The sequence below is a fragment of the Mus caroli genome, unplaced genomic scaffold (genome assembly GCF_900094665.2).
Source record: "Mus caroli unplaced genomic scaffold, CAROLI_EIJ_v1.1 scaffold_11235_1, whole genome shotgun sequence".
Taxonomy (NCBI): domain Eukaryota; kingdom Metazoa; phylum Chordata; class Mammalia; order Rodentia; family Muridae; genus Mus; species Mus caroli.
Window position 1 is genome coordinate 4,621 of NW_018390001.1, and position 17,888 is coordinate 22,508.

General features: G+C 38.6%; 1 protein-coding gene and 1 pseudogene across 1 annotated transcript in view; both read right to left on the bottom strand.

Annotated features, from left to right (window-relative positions):
* Positions 1-385: 385 nt before the first annotated feature.
* On the bottom strand, positions 386-7,983 carry LOC110288412 (annotated as a pseudogene).
* Positions 7,984-14,416: 6,433 nt separating this feature from the next.
* Positions 14,417-17,888, bottom strand: part of LOC110288413 (UDP-glucuronosyltransferase 2B4-like) — a 12,788-nt gene continuing 9,316 nt past the window's right edge. The window contains exons 4-5 of the mRNA XM_021154772.2: positions 16,986-17,205; positions 14,417-15,209 (exon numbers count right to left, since the gene is read on the bottom strand). Coding sequence (XP_021010431.2) covers positions 14,930-15,209; positions 16,986-17,205 — 500 coding nt within the window. The 3' untranslated portion in view covers positions 14,417-14,929. The remainder of the gene's footprint in view (positions 15,210-16,985; positions 17,206-17,888) is intronic.

Below are 17,888 nucleotides of genomic sequence, written 5' to 3' on the forward strand. Positions count from 1 at the left end.
TGTTCATGAACAGCTTATTTTGTGTCTTTATTCTGTGTTATCAAAACATAAATTGAAACCTTACATCTGTTCCCAAAGGCTAATTATGAAAAGGAGGGAATATCATTGTTCTTTATAAAGGGTTGAATGGAAATGGAATTACTATGTCCTTTTGTTTAGCAAGAGAAGAAAATTCCCAGCATCAAATTATACTAAACTAACTTCTCATGCAATAAGTCATGGTGTAGATTGCAGTCTTAATTGACAGTTAAAGCTTTTTTACAATGTGTATTTATGTTTACTGTTGTTGTTTTCACCATCAGACTAAAGATCAGAGGAAAGCTAGTATTACCTTTGAGAGAACCTTCCTTGACTAGTAGTAATTTCACTAAAGCACAGTACTCACTCAGTCATTAGTGACTGTCTTCAGTGCAGTGTGCAAATCTGTACTGGACATTGTGAGAAAGTCCAGTCTCACAGCTGCTCCTTTGGTCCTCAATCGAACAATGTTATCAAATTGGTCTCCAAACAAAGGAATGCCAACCACAGGAATCCCATGGTAGATCGCCTCATAGATGCCATTGGTGCCACCATGAGTTATAAAAGCTCTGGTTTTAGGATGACCTAGGAGGAGCAGGAATGAAGTTAAAGTAGTATTAACCATAAGTCTGAGAAATAAAACGAGTGGCAGAGGATAAAGGGAAGACTTGGTAAAATGTGCCCCAGATAACATTATGATAACCAAGTGACACTACTGTTCCTATGAGAACATAAGGCAAGTTCACAGAGCTTCAAGTGAAGTCCACATAGTGGGGGAGGAAAGTGAAAGTAGAAAGATTTTTTTTCTAAAGATTTATTTTATTTATACGAGTACACTGTAGTTGTTTCCAGACACACCAGAAGAGGGCCTCAGATACCTTTACAGATGGTTGTGAGCTACCATTTGGTTGTTGGGAATTGAATTCAGAACTTTTGGAAGATCAGTCAGTGCTCTTAACCACTGAGCCATCTCTCCAGCCCCTCGAAGGCTTTTTTTTTTTTTTTTTTTTTTTTTTTTTTTGCAATGGACAAAATAGGCAGAGCTCCCCCAAGTGGAGAAAACATGGGGTGCAAGCTCAGGCTGTGGTTCAGGAGACTATGCTCTCCTAAAGAAACAGTGAAGTCACTGTCCCAGATGGCTTTGACCAAGCAGTAGGGTTTGTGTGCTCATNGTAAAGCAATGAGAGTGAGCACATTTTGTCACATGAGAGAATGTCTCTCTATGTGGAGGTTTGGCGTAAATGTAGTAACTGAAGAGTCAATTATGGAAGAATGCCATTTTCCTTGGCATTCAAAACTTCTGTACAGTAGGAGAAAGGGTAGATGTTATAGACATAGGAGTAGAGAGACATAAAGAAGTGACAAGTATATCTGAAAAGTAATTATAGCAGAAATCAAAATGTTTTCTTTCCATCTTGAATGTCATATTAATATGAATATTGAATGTCATGTAAATAAGAAGAGTCATATCAATTCTTTACTCATTTTTATCAGGACTATATCACATTTGTCATAAATGCTTTAGTGCTGCCTTTTACCTTCCTGACAGGCCACTCCTCATATTGCAGTTGTGACCTGATGCTTACCTAGAAGGTCATTCTGGGGGATCCATCTGTACAGACGAGTGTTGGAGCCCAAGGTTTCTGGCTTCTTGCCTTCAAATCTCCACAGAACCTGTTAAGGAGAAGCTAGCCTCTTATTCCCTTGGGCAAATGTCAAGTTATTCATGCTAGAATTCATAAGACATGAATCAAGACACAGTGGAGAGAAAAGCCCCTTGTGCAGGAGCCAGGACTGAGATTGATTGATAGGAACCATAAGGAACTACTACAGCAAGGATGCAAATACTATTTACACTTCTGCATGATTCAACCCCATTTTTGAAATATACATATTTTCTCTTTTCTCTTTTTGAAAAGACACTTTAGTCCAATATTCTGATTATGGTTTGCCTTTCCCAAATCCCTCTCTAGATCCTGCTCCCCTCCTGTTCCATTCAAATCCACATCCTTTCTCTCTCTGCTTTCCTTAGAAAAATAACAGTCATCTATAATAATAATAATAATAATAATAGAATAATAAGCAAATGACAATAGCACAAATCCCATTTTAATATAAGGAGTTGTTTTTATTAATGTAGAAGTTAGGAATTTGTGTGTATATGTATGTATATGTTCATAGGTATGGGAAATGTGCTGCCAGCAGGTCAAGTTCAATTTCACACAGCAGGCATCTGCATGAAGATCTAGAAGAGCATATGACCATCTCAGTGAGGCTGTATCACTGATGCATCACTGTAACTCACCTTCTGTGGAATCTGGGCAAGGCCTGCTGCAATCACATTGGCCCTTTTTTCTGTTATGCTACCCACCATGGACCCCAGGGAAAACACCACAACACCATGTTCTCCAGATGACTGGACAAAGTCTTCTATGTCCTGTTAATGAAATATCACACCATCACAAAGAGCAGCAGCACCAAACATCCTGCATAGAAACAACCCCTACATCAAAAGAAACATCCCACAGGCTTTCAGAAATGTTCAGAATAGTGTCACACCCATGTATAAGATGTACACTTGTAACCAATTGTACACATGTCACAGTTCTCATAGCCATAAGATTGCCTTGGGTTATTTTCATCCTGAAAGGCAAGAGTTTTAGAAATTAAATCCAAAGTTGTTTCTCTTCCTCCTTGTTATTTTGGCTACCAAACATGTACTATCTTTCTATAATTTAAACCAGTACATGTAGTTTACATAAAAATTCTTATTTTCTTTCTTTCTTGTTTGCCGTCTCAGTTTGTTTAGTGCCCTGCTATTAAGGTCATGCCATGTAACTCTATATGCTAGGTTTTAAAGGTTTGGATATTTCTTTGTATTCGTGTATACACACACACACACACACACACATGTATGTGTATTTATATTTACATGTATGTAATTGAGCAATATGTAAGTATATGTATATGGACACAAATATGTAAATATATACACACATATACACACATATACAGTTATGTACATTATTTATTAACATTTCTAGTGATACCTAGGTTGCTTTCCTCTTCCATTGCTACTGTTCTAATGTTGGGTAGAAATAGCATAATTAAGGCAACTTATGAAAGAAAGTTTGTAATTGGAGGCTTGCTTCCAGTTTTAGGGGTTTAACCTAATACTTTATTGTTGGTTAGTACCATGGCAGGCAGGCAGGAAGGCAGGCAATGTCACTGTAATAAAAGCTCAGATCTCAACCTAATTCATATGTTGCAGATAGAGAAAAAGAGACCAGGCATGGCTTAGGATTTTGAAACCTCAAAGTCCATCTCCAGTGACACATTTTCTTCAACAAAGCCACACCTCCTAATCCTTCTTAAGTAGTTCACCCAAGCATTCAAATCTGAGCCTATGGGGGCCCTTCTCATGCAAACCTGCCCCCCTCCCTTGAAGAAGTGTGATGTTCTGATTACTCTTGCATTAGTGTCTCATTGAGATCCTTTATTCAGTTCCTGTACATGCGTGCTCAGGAATGGAATTTATGGACTGAAAATTGATATCTAATTTTCTTAAGAATGTCATTTTCTCACATACGTAATAAGCTCATAAAATTTGTTTTCATTTTTTTGGAGTATTATCAAATCAAGTTAAATAGTATATTCACCCACTTAAAATTTTTCAGTTTTTTTTTTGTTTTGTTTTTTTGCTTTTTTGCTTTTTTGTTTGTTTGTTTGTTTGTTTGTTTTTTGAGACAGGGTTTCTCTGTGTAGCTCTGGCTGTCCTGGAACTCACTTTGTAGACCAGGCTGGCCTTGAACTCAGAAGTCTGCCTGCCTCTGCCTCCGATTAAAGGCGTGTGCCACCACCAGTTCTTTATTTTGGGACTGCATCGTGATTATCTTTTAGCTATTCTTAAATACACAGTCAATTTTAAAGTGTGCATTTTTTGCATGGTTGATATACTTTGTCAAATATATATTGTTTGAACTGCACAGAAGTATTTGAATATCTAATAATATGAAGCAGTTGGTTTAGAGGAAAACCAATTCACATTACAAAGAACAAAAACAATCAAGTTATTGACTGGGGCCTAAAACTTGTTTCTGTAATCTCAATCCACTCTTCATTAATCCTAAATATCCCCTGGCTTCTCTCCCACATCCTTCTGTTTCCTTTCAACAGCACTGGGCATGTTGGTCCAGCTCTCCCTACTGACCTCAGCCTCAGCACACCCTTCATGCCCTCACTCTGCACCTCCCTCCTCCTCCTCCTGTTGGCATTGCCATTCCCTTACCGTAAAGATGGAGTCTCCTGTAAACACTGCTGGCCTGCACAGAACTTAGGAATCATCCCCGTGATTTTCAAGTTTTAGTAACCCTATATACTGGAATATAAAACAGGCTTGTCATCTTTTGCGCAACATCATCTGATGTTGCTGTTATTGCCGAACTAAGAGGGTTTCCAGAGACCTCTCTTACTAGAGTAGAAAAAAGTTTCACTTCCCTTGCATCATGAAGTGTTATGATAGTTAAAATTGCAACACATTACTCTATACCGTCAGGGTGCATATAAAATTCAGATATTACCTAAGAGCAGGTTTTAGAGACCATGGAGATATTGAGCTTTCTTAAATAAGCAAAACTATGTACCCTCTCTTGCTCCATATCTTGACTCCTCTTTTACTGCCAGGAAATTTGACCTTCCCTCACTGTTAATCTTACACAGTTTGTTTATTGTTCACAGTGACACTTGAAGGTAGAACACTTGGTGCTCCTGGATGAGCCTGTGCACACTGTGTTTCCCTGTGTACTCTCTGTGTGCTTACCCTTGGGGTCGACCTGTCGCTTCCTGTATGGTCTGCTTGAATCACGGATATTTCCTCTGTGTTGACCAGTAGTCTAACAGCCCCTTTCCTCAGATATCCACAGGGTCCATAAAAGACATGCAGACTCTTGTGATGGAACAGAGTCAGGCCTTTCTGCTGGCTGTCGTCTTTACCTAAATTCCTGTGATGTTCTGAGTGTGACATACAGACTCTGAAGGAATAAAATATAATTATTCATGTTGCAAATGCAAGGAACCAGAAGGAAGAAAATGGGAATATATTTACCTTAGGCAGGGGCTTGGCAGTGGAGGTCGCCAACAAAATCAAAATTTGGTAAGATAGGATGAGGAAATTCCAAATCCCAGTAGGTCCTAATGAGCCATGTCTGCCTTTGCCATAGTCTCTGAGAGTGTTGTTGGTCTTCCTGAAGAGAAATCAGCAGATGTGACAAATGTCAGGTGAACATGACTATTCCAGGTAGCCTTCTGGAAGCACATTTGATAAGGTAGCCAAGACATTTACAAGTGTGTGGCTTTGGTAAATGTGTGTGAGTGTTTATGTGTGTGTGTGTTGAAAAGTTTGTAATATGTAATACATAAAAGTTATTGTGGGAGTTACTGTGAGAAGATACCATCTTGGTAATTCATGATCACTAAATATCAAAATATGCCATTGAAATACAATCACATGTCATTATCTAGGAATCCTAACTCAGGGAAACATCTTTGCCTTTAACTCTACATGTAATTTGTCCTATGTAGCAGCTGGAAACTTGATGTGTGCTCCTATAAATGAACTGAGAGTTTTGTGGTGTAACACATCACAGGAGACCTGAATGCTAGATCCTCTTCCTCCTCACTTCAACTGCAGAGATGGAAGGTGTGTGCACCCCAGCCCAGTGCAAACCTTTAAGGGAATTGTGTTTTAGCATTTCAGTGAGACAGGGTCTTATTATATAATTCTGACTGACCTCAAAGAAAACTTGGATTGTGTCTGAGTTCTTTGATATCGCTCTTGATTCATGACTGAATGTGTAATATTGTTATATATAAATGTGTTTACTGATAATAAGGATACATGTCTTAAAATATGGCTAGAGACATGTAGGTTCAATAAGCATATGTTAAAACACTAAGTAATATCCAATATGTCTATACTTCAAGATTCTGTGTTTGAAACACAATTTCAACCGACTCCAATAAATCAATTAGATTCTCCATGTTTTGCGTTCACATATTTTCTATGTATAGAGCAGAGATAGCATATTCACAGATATGTGGAAATTTAGTATGTTAAAGTGGAAGATCTTTCAAATCATAAATGAGAAAATTTACATAAAAAGTCCTCAATGCTTTGTACACACCTCATGATCACTCTGAGGTTGTTTAAAGCCACTGTTTTAAGGGCTTGTGCAATGGATTAGAAGGTAAAGGTGTTTACCATGCAAGCTTAATGAATTGAGTTCAATCCTCAAAGCTTAACACCTGAATTGATCCTGAGAATCCACATAAGAGGTGGAAGTAACAACTCTTCAGTCTTACTTCCATATATGCAACACAGAGCACCATCCTCCCACACATTACTCTAGTGTTCATGTGCATACTTGTGACAATTGATAGCAACAGCAGTAAAAATAATGGTGATGGTGATGGTGATGATGATGACACCAGCCAGGTAAGACTGCTGTTGGAAAACATGAGGGGAAATATTGTGTGCATAGATTATTTCTTAGGTAAGTTCTCAAAGCTTTGTTTTGTGGGCATGTGTGTTGTGGTAAATCTCTCCAACCCAGATAAGCCCTCGCAATGAAAACACAACTCAGTTGATATGAATCCATGCTGTGTGCCTAGATTAGGCAGATCTACCTCTATATTACCATCTTCCACATCATGAGATCCCTTAGAACTTGCAGTTTCTTCAGGACATGTGCTTCTGCTCTACTTTTCTTTTCCCTCCTCTTCTGCAATCTCTTTCCCATTTTCTCCTTCTAATCTCTCCCCATCTTCAGCTCCACCTTCCTTTTTATCTGCCCCATCATCAGCTCTCCTTTATTTTACAAATTAAGGTGGGAAGCAGGTTTACAGGAAAGGACCTGAGTGCTGACTCATTCCTTGTTCACAGGAGACTTCTTCACAGGCCACTCGAGGAGAACCGAATTAACATCAAATATAATTAGTCCCAGGGCTATACGCAACACTTGTGCCTTTAGGAAGTGTCTGGTACAAGTCATAGATAAGGCTTTGCAACTGACATTGTGACATAAGCTTTGCTGCAATGCTTTGAATTTGGCAGGTAATTTCACAGGGTTGCCACCATTTTATTTAAGAAAGACAAATCCTCTGCTGTCATCCTGCTCTGTCAAGGTCAGCTTCAATGACAGCAAATTGAGAACGCACCAATGTCAACAGAACAGAGTACCTACCTAATACTTCAGTGTAAAGCTGATTCCACTTCTTGTCATTAAACGTTTGGAACCAAAAGTCAAAACACAGCACATAGATGATATTTCTCAACCTCTCCATGAAAGTCATCCTGCCACTCAGTTCTGACATGGCAGCAGGCACATAGGAAGGAGGCAGTGGGAGTCCCTCACTGTACTTCTCATAAATGGAGCCAGGAAAGAAGCGAAGACTGTACACAAGGGGGATCTTGAGGATCTCAGCCAACAGATCACCACAGGGTATGAAGGGATCTGCCAGGATCACATCAAACCTTGAAATTTGTAGCTTTGTCATGAGTTCTTTGTTAAAAACTACATCTTTACAGAGACTCTCAAAAAAATCTGAATCTATCCAAGCCATTTCTTGCAACATTAAAAAATATCCCCAAAGTGACTGCTTTGGCAGCTTGTAAATGCTCTTACTGTTGGAGTTCATGAAAAGATTCTCTACATCAGCCCTGGAATATGATGCAGGATATGTCTCAAACTCAATAGCAGATGCATTGTCAATCTCATAAGATACAGAAGCTGAAGGTCTCAGTACAGCCACTTCATGACCCTTCTTCACAAGCTCATTTAGAATTATCTTTAAGTTGAGCCAATGGCTGAACTCCACTGGCCAAACCAGTACCTTCTCACCAGTCCCAGGACAAAAGAAGATGCTCAGCTGCATCAGGAGCAGGGCTGCTATCATTTTCACAGGCATCTTGGTTAACTTCAGAGCTTCCTCTCAAAGGGTGATCTCTCAGGTCTTGAAGAAATAGAAAGAGTATTATTCAATTAGTTAAAGTATAACTTGTACCTTTCAAAAAATGGACATGGAATAGTCATAGCCCCTGGGTGGCCAGTACCAAAACCAGATGTGAATGTGGACAATGACCCATTGTTCTCGGTGACCTTGGATGTGTCATGTACTTAATAACAGTAGAAAATAGGATCCCCCCTCTTTCTGTGATTCTCAGTCTCTGTCTCCTCCTAATGTAGGTTTCTTGATAAAGAACCTGAAATAAAGACATAACTGTATAGTTACATTTTTTAAAGATTTTAGTTCATTGTTCTGTAATATGAATATTAGCAACAACAATCATTTACCATACTATTTAATGATTTTAAGTAAATGGCTCAGTGGTCAATAGTATAATCTCAGAATTACACACATTGCAATTATAGTTGGAACAGATTGTATCCTAGATAGGAACCCTATTCTTTTATCCTTTCCATTGGATACAACTCTTCCCTAATGTGAATCTGCTTCCTGTAACCAGTCAGCCTGGCAGGAGTGAAGAGATAAGGAGATAGTGTTTCCCTCCTTGGCTGTCAGACTATTGAAATAATTTTCCCAGCGACCTTTTGCTGGGAGAAGAAATGTTTGCTCTCTAGGTGCACCCAGAAGAGGAATTTGTGTCTGGGAGGGCCAGTTAAAGATAGGGGAGACATTTCTGGAGACTAAGAGATAAGGCAATGGTAGGCAAGATCCCATGCCATTCCTGGATGGCAGAGCTATGCATATGTCTTGTTAGAATCCCAAAGCAGGAGTTGGAAGGGGTGACTGGTTCCTTTTGTCTCTCTTCCTGAAATGATCACATTGAATAAGTCATCGTCTTCTGCATTTCACAATTAATTAGGCTCTTTTGATAGGCTTATTAAGGTAGATGAGTGTGTGTGTGTGTGTGTGTGTGTGTGTGAGGGGGGTGGAGTGGAGTTGAGTGGGGAGGGTGTGTTTCTGTGTGTGTGAAACCTGGCTTGTTGGGGCACATAGAATGTTACCTCTAAGTTATGTAACACCCTTGTTTTCTTATTCTGAACTTTTCCTGTAACCGGTATAAAATGGGTGTTACTTTGTGACTAGATTTGGTGTTTATAAGGTTTTAAAGTACTGTCGTGTTATCATAGGTAGCCATATTTGTTTTATGTCTCTGTTAAATCCTATTATATAACATAGAAAGACCACACTCATTTCTAATTATTGATTTTAGCTCTGTTCCCAACATTTGGCTATTACTGATTGTTTTAAATTAATATTCATGTACCATATTTTGTCATGGTACATGAATTTGTCTACGGTTTGAGCTCAGCCTTTCCTGAATCCACAGATCTCTTACAGACATCACCAAGAACTTAATCCCTTCTTTTTATTATTCCCTCATTTAGAAAAAGTATCAGTAATAGAAACCAGGGCATCCCGTTGCTTATGCTCCCCAGCGGGGTCCTACACAGCACCAAGCAAACCAGGAGCTCCTCTGAGGGCTCAGCATCAGAGTGCAAAGTTGAGATAGCTTAGAGAGGGAAAGAAGAAGATGGGTTTAGGCATCACCAAGTTCTTGGGCGAAACCAAGTTTACCTTGAAGTGTGTTCTCAGGGAGCGCCAAAGTGGGAAATTCACGGAGCAAGATGACAGAATTCCTTTGGAATTGGCAGCAAACACACCAGGAGTTAGTTACTTGGTCCTGTCCTAAGCAGCTTGATCCTGAAAGTGGGAGCTCAACATGGAGCCCTGGAGCTCAGCCAGCAGAAAGCATGGGTGGAGACTTCTTGGATGCTTGTCTTTGTGAGATTTCTCAGGCTCCAGGAGGAGGCCTGGGGAAACAGAATCTGTCCTGCCTGCTGCTTGTCTGTCTGCTTTCCCTTCCCTGTAAGAGTTTCATGTGAATCTGCTTTCACTTCTTTTGATGTTTAACTACCTGAGCCCAGTGCTCTGGATCCTTACAATCTGAGGAAGTGGCAGACTGTTTCCACTGTTTCCAGGCAGCTGCATGGGTTGTCATTCCACACACAGTGTAGCACTATCCTGATGTCCCACCCTTCGTCTCTGTTACTTCTCTCTTGATTATACCCAGGTAAGAGGAGGAAGCCTCATCTCATCGTGGTTTACAATTGTTTTGAGCTGAGCTTGAATACTATTTAGAGTCATAACTGACTTCGAACATACTTCCGCATGTGTATTGACTACCTTTAGCTCTGTCATGAAAATTGTCCACTCAGACAGTCTATCCATATTTGATGGCTGAGTAAATTTTGGTGGGAATTGAGGTTTTTGATACACAGTCACATCATGTGTTCCTTAGCTCCCTTCCATATTATGTAGCTATGGCCTTTCCTTGTGCAATGCTTGAGTACATCTTTTGGGGGACATGTGATGTAGACATGGCAGTCAGCTTCTTGGGTTGCCTTTTCAGTACTTGCAATGGTGTATTTTGGTGCTGAGAAGCTTTAATTTTTATGAGCTCAGTGTAGGAAAGATTTTATATCTTCTTCTGCTTCTGCAGTCAAACAAAATATAATTTTCATATTCAAAAACATACATATGTGTACACCTTTGTTATCATCTTATGTTTATAATTCTCATGTTTCCTTCAAAACATGAACATTTGTATATGTAGGAGGTAGAGGTCCTCAGCAATTTTTTTCAATTCATTCAACTGATTGTGTTTTTAGTCTTTCATTTATTCATAGTTCTATTAAGATATAGTAATAATTGACATATTCATAATTACTATTTCGAAATCCCAGTTTTGTGATTCAGTTAACTGTTTCCTTATGGCATGCTATGAGAGATTGCTGACTTTTGGAGAAGTTGCCTTGATAGTTTGAGTTTGTAATTTTTGTGCTGTGCTCTTGACATCTGGTCTTATGATGTTTGTGCAGTTTCTTGGTATAGATGTTTTATGATCCTTTTGATGAGTGGAAACTCAGGTGTTGACTTTCTGGTGTCCCAGTTGGACTAGTTGTAGTCCAGATGAACCATGTTTGATTCCCATCTTGGGGTTACTCTGTATTTTAGGGTTCATAGTTTGAACTGTGCACTGGATATCAAATTTTCTTTGAAACTTTGTATTAAAACCAAGCAGTCAGAGATGCAGTAGGTAGGATGCATTGTAAGAACCTGCTCTTACTTACCAGGACATAGGTACCTGATGTGACCGATGAGACATAAATCTTAACCAGATCTGAGTGGAAGGGACTCAGGAAGACTTTGGCTGAAATTTGAGCACTCAGACTTTTTATACTTTTATCAGAAATAGTATATAATGTTGACTACTACGTTAACTATAACAGCAGTTGTCAGGACACAATGACATTTGCAAGCTATACAGGCTAGAGAAGATTAATGTCCAAAGACAAATGTATCCTGTCCAGTTTATATGTTTCACTGACTTCTAAGAAATACAGAGAAATACAAGGAGGCCTGAATTCTTCACTGCCTGAGTGAGGGTCTTAGTTTCTTAGGAACTGGAAGGCACAGTAACCCAGGAGCCCTGGATTCTGACATGTAAATCTGTGAAGGATGCCTCTCAAGGCAGGTAGACAGGGCAACTCCATGATGTGTGTGACAGACTATGAGAAGGGGAAAGGAACTGATGATTAATTTCTCTGAATCATGATTGGGAGGCAGGTTCTCTAAAGGGCCACAGAGGAAGAAACAGTGGTTATCCTGGTTTTGGCTAAGAATGGCAGTGAGTTGTACAGGGTAGAAATGGTACTGGAAGAGTTGCTAGGAAGTAGGAGGATCAGGTCTGAGAATATACTGTGATCTTCTTAATGTATCAGGGCTGGGCTAGGTAGTCTACGTGGATCCAAGCCAAATGTGTTGTCTATCCTGTTTTCCAAAATAGTTTTTATAATTATGTATACTATATAATATGATAAGTATTGATTGAATTATATGTGTAATTATTATATAGTAACAGACATTTGATGATTATATGTAATTATAGATTTTGGATTAATGACATTATATCTCTCCCATTCTCTTTGTGTATGTGGTTCCATATATGTTATGCTTATGTATAACATATTATAACATATAACTTTGAGAGTCTGTTTTGTATGTGTGTGTAGTAATGCACCTGAGTGCAGAAGGCAGAGCATGCCCAGTGTCTTACCTGCTTTCTCATACTTTGTCATATTCACTTGAGCAAGGACATATCACTGAACCTGCACTTTGCCACTTCTCTAGGCTACTACCTAAATCCTAAATTATTGCTCCATCTTTCTTCATTCTCCCCCAAGAACTTATGGTGTAGTCATCTCTAATCATGCTTTGTTTCTACACTTGTGATGTAAATTTTTTCCCAGTTCTCATTCTGGCAGAACAAGCACTCTTAATCACTAAGGCATTTTTCCAGCATTAATTATAATTTCAAAACATCTTCTAATGAAATATTAAAGTCACAGCATAAATATAAAGAGTATAGGTAAAGTATATTTTGTTTTGTAAAAAGAAACACACACATACCACACACATACACAGTCCTGCAATTGTGATCATGACTTGTTTTGAGTCTTTATTCTGTGTTATCAATACATAAATTGAAATCTTACACCTGTTCCCAAAGGCTGACTATGAGAAGGAGTAAATCTCATTATTGCTTGTAAAGGGTTTAATGGAAATAGAATTCACTTCATGAAACCAAATCTTGTCTTTAATCCTTAGTTTTATTTTATGTATATGTGGGCTTCTTTTTCTCATATCTCTGTACCAAATGAATGCAGTGCCAACAGACGTCAGATGAAGGTGTAAGATCCCACAGTAACACTTGAATTACTGCAGGTCCTGAGTCATAGCCATATGGGGATCAGAATGGAATATTGGTTCTCTAGAAGAAGAGGTAGCTAGTAACTTCTGAGTTATTTCCCCAGCCACAATTTCAATCTTGGTAGGTCCATTGAGGAAGAGGTCATTCATAAGCCAGTATACAACCTGTTTTTACTTTGCCCACCCCACAACTTATGATGTAGTCATTCAAAAGCAAGCTTGGTTTCTACAATTATGATGTAAACTTGATCTCAGTCCTCTTTCTGGAGGAGAAGGTGCTCTCAAACCCTCAGCCATCTTACAAGCTCCAATTATTATGTAAACAAATCTTATAGAAATATTAAAGTCATAGCATAGACATAGAGTATAGGAAAATTATATTGTTTTGTAAAAATGGACACACACTGCACACACAGACACCTTCCAAATGTGCAAGAACTACTTTTTTTTTTTAGAGCTCATTTTTTTTTAATTTTTAATATTTTTATTACATATTTTCCTCAATTACATTTCCAATGCTATCCCAAAAGTCCCCCATAGCGCCCCCCACTTCCCTACCCACCCATTCCCATTCTTTTGGCCCTGGCATTCCCCTATATTGGGGCATATAAAGTTTGCAAGTCCAATGGGCCTCTCTTTCCAGTGATGGCCGACTAGGCCATCTTTCGATACATATGCAGCTAGAGACAAGAGCTCCGGGGTACTGGTTAGTACATCATGTTGTTCCAACAATAGGGTTGCAGATCCCTTTAGCTCCTTGGGTACTTTCTCTAGCTTCTCCATTGGGAGCCCTGTGATAAAGAACTACTTACTTTGAGTCTTCGTTCTGTATTATCAAAACAAATTGAAATCTTAGATCTGTTTTCAACTGCTAGCTCTAAGAATGAAGGAATCTCATTATTCTTTGTAAGAATACAAAGGATTCTGTTCTGAAAGGAAACAGAACTCATTTAATGGAATCCAAAATTTTCTTTAATCCTTAATTTTCTTTCATGTGTATATGGGCTGCTTTTGCCTGTGTCTCTGCACCATGTGAATGTAGCACCAACTGAGGCCAGAAGAGGGTAGAAGATCATAAGACACTTGGAGTTACTAGTAGTCCTGAGTCATCACCATGTGGGGGTGGGAATAGAATGTGGGTTCTCTGGAAAGGGAGCTAGAGTTAGTAACTGTGGGGCTATCTCTCCATCTCCAAGTACAATCTTGGTAGGTCCTTTATGGAAGAGGTCATTCAGAAGCTCAGTGTACAACATGAGACTCTACAACAGTGTTGGTCTCCTAAGGAAAAATGTAGACTAGGGGTTTCACACAGCTCCAGTCCTGAACACTTTAACATAGAAATCCATCTTCTACAGATGGCAATAAATAAAGTTAAATCTTGCTCACTACTTGCAAAGCCATATAGATATGAGTGTGCTTTTTAGTGACCTCGTATCTACAAACAATCTGTTAGTCACTGGAAATATTTGGGTCTCTCTCTCTGTCTCTCTCTAAATCCAGTGTATATGCATATATTTACATGCTTGTGCTTATTAATTTGTGAGTGGGGCACACCTATGCCATGGCACACATCTGGGATGTCAGACCACCCCCTCCAGTGTGATGTTTCCCTTCCACCTGCTGAGGCATGCTATTTCTTGCTGAAAATCCGGCTGGTTGACCTGAGAGCTTCAGATAATTGTCCTGGCTCTGTTTCACATCTCTTGGTTTTCTTATACTGCAGTACCAGATGCTACTGGATATGGCTGTCATCTGAGTTCCTGGCATCCCAAATCAAGGAGCAAGTCTTGCCTCACAAATGGTTTGACCATGGAGCCAACCCTTTAGCCATAACATTCTTTGGTTTAACTTTTATTTTGTAGAAATGAATTTGTATAATTTTTGGGTGTACTCTTGTTGTGACTGTGTTAACTTTATTTATTTTTCCTTTCCAATTTTATCTTTAGCTGAAGTGCTAATTCCAAGAGACTTATTAAATCTCTGAGAGAGAAAACTATCTTGATTGATACATAATTATTGAAAAAGTATCTTGTACCAAGATGAAGGACCCTACCATCATTGCCTCCCTTACTGTGATGCACTGGAAAGGTCCATGTGCCAGTCTTTCCCAGTTCAGCTACTCCCCTTTCTTCTTCCTTCCAGCTTTAGTCAACTTCTGGCAACAAAAGAGACAACACTTTGTGAGGATGAACATCACAGTCAGCACACAGGCCAGCAGGAACCCAAGCACATCCAGAGAGTGGTATTGGACCCAGCTGAGGTCATGAGCTGCCACACGAAGATGCTTGGCTCCTTTGTGACGCATGGCAAACTCAATCCAGAACACTGCTCTGTTCAGGGGCTTCACTGGCTGATCATGGTGAATTCTTGATAACCGCATGGCATTCTCCTTATAGCTAAAGACATTAACATTAAAAAACCAATTAATTTCTTCGTGCCTATAGCCCATTTTAGTTTCAGGGAAAGTATCATGAGACTCTATCAATACAGCAGTAGAACACTAGGTACCGTGTAGATTTGATTGGCATTTGCTTGAAAGTTTGCATGTAGGGTGGCTTTTTCCAAATGGGAAATGAGAAATAACTCTTTCCAGGATAGAAAATGTTTGTAAGGCATTCCAATTGGTTCAATGTCATTTGAAGATGATTATGTTGACGCCCTTGAGAAGAAATGGTGATAAAGTTCTTTGAAATATAAATAAATCATCATCAATGCTTAACAAATGGTAACTGAAGAGAAATGGACATTTTTTTCAAAAGATGCCATAATTTTCAGATGAAGCTATTTGATAATTTGCCTAGAATACTTAAAGGCCTGAATTCAACGCATAGTTCTTACAGAGATACAAGTACAGTAATGACAAGGGAGCAGAGGAATTGGAATTCATCATCTCCTTTTTTCTTTTCTGTCTTTTTTCAAATTATGCCTGCTTGTGACTCTTCGTGGGGATGGGATAGCATGCCCCATGTAGTATGTGTAGAGGTCAGAGAAAAATCTGTGAGCATTGGTTGTCTGGTTTAAGAATGTAAACCCAGATTGATGTCAGGATGTCAGCATGATCCATGATCAAGGGTTGGATATATTATTTACATAATCAAGTGCTTTAGTGAAATTTAATATGACTACTACAAAAATAATGTGGATTTGCTGAATATATTGAAAACAGAATTACCCTACAGTGTTTAGCTTCTATAAAGTGAGAATCTATTTAAAGGAAGAGTAAACAACATATGAAAAGATACCTTAGTGTCCATGGTTTATGAAGCTGTGGTCATGATAGCAGAGGCACTGACTGAGATGCCCATTGTTGGATGACATATGAGGGAAATGTGGTATGAAAACGTCATTGAATATTTATTCATTCAATCATTATAAAGAATAAAATCCTTTTTTTTTTTTTACAACCTCAAGGATTTATACTAAATCATATAAACTTTGCCTTAAAGGAAAGCACTGCACATTCTCACCACTGTGTGGAAACTACCAGAGCTTGATTTTATACAAGTTCTGGGCCAGACCACAAGTAACTGGTGTCTGGGAAGAGAGTGAGTTGGAGCAGATAGGTCAGCTAACCTATGCAACCTGCCACTGGACAGCAGGATAGTTCTGTTTAGAAAATGAATGACTGAATTTCAAGTTACATAGTTTATTGTAACTAGAGGACTATTTTATCAGCATTGATAAAAATGACATTATAAATGTTCAAAGAGTTGTAAATTGTATGTATTCATATTTGACAATAACATATAATATATCGATATATGTACATATATAATTCTTCTACTTTGGGCAATAGTAAGTATTATTTAAGGAAACAATAAAGTTTTTAAAATTTTGAGTCATTGAATTGAAATGTTTTATTTATGTTTTAGTTTCATTATTCTGTTTCTTTATTTGAACCTATTTGGGGAAATTGTATCCTTTCATATAGCTAGAGAAGAAAATTCCCAGCATCAAAGTATACTAAACTAACTTCTCCTTCATTAAGTCATGGATGTAGTTTGCAGTCTTAATTGTCATTTTAAGCTCTTTCCATAATGGTTAAATAAGTTTTACATTTTGTCCTATTTTTTTTTTTTTCACCATCAGACTAAAGAGTAGAGGAAAGGTATTATTACATTTGAGAGAACCTTTCTTGATTACTAATAATTTCACAAAATCACAGTACTCACAAAGGGTCATTTGTGACTGTCTTCAGTGCAGTATGCAAATCTGTACTGGACATTGTGAGAAAGTCCAGTCTCACAGCTGCTCCTTTGGTCTTCAATCGAACAATGTTATCAAATTGGTCTCCAAACAAAGGAATGCCAACCACAGGAATCCCATGGTAGATCGCCTCATAGATGCCATTGGTGCCACCATGAGTTATAAAAGCTCTGGTTTTAGGATGACCTAGGAAGAGTGGGAATGAAGAGAAAGAATTAACTGTAGGTCTGAGAAACAAAACGAGAGGCAGCAGATAAAGGCAAGACTCAGAAATGTACTCTAGATAACATTACTGTTCCTGTGAGAATTTAAGGCAAATTCACAGAGCTTCAAGTGAAGTTCACACAGATAAGGGATGAGAGTGCAAGTAGGATTTTTTTTTTCCAATGGACAAATTAGGCAGAGCTCCCCCAAGTGGAGAAAACATGGGGTGCAAGCTCAGGCTGTGGTTCAGGAGACTATGCTCTCCTAAAGAAACAGTGAAGTCACTGTCCCAGATGGCTTTGACCAAGCAGTAGGGTTTGTGTGCTCATGGTAAAGCAATGAGAGTGAGCACATTTTGTCACATGAGGCAACATTTCTTTCTGTGAGCATACTTTTGGGTGAGCATAATAAATGAAAGGTCAATTATGGAAAAATCCCAATCTCCTTGGCATTTAAAATTATTCTACAGAAGGGAAAATGGCAGATATAAAGTTATAGAAATAGGAAGTAGAATAAAACGTGAAGTGATTTAAATATACCCAAAAGATAATTACAGCAGAAATCAAAATGGTTTCTCAACATCTTGAAAGTTAACAGAATAGTCATTCAACGCTTTATCCATTTTTGAGAAGACTATATCACATTTGTCATAAATGCTTTAGTGC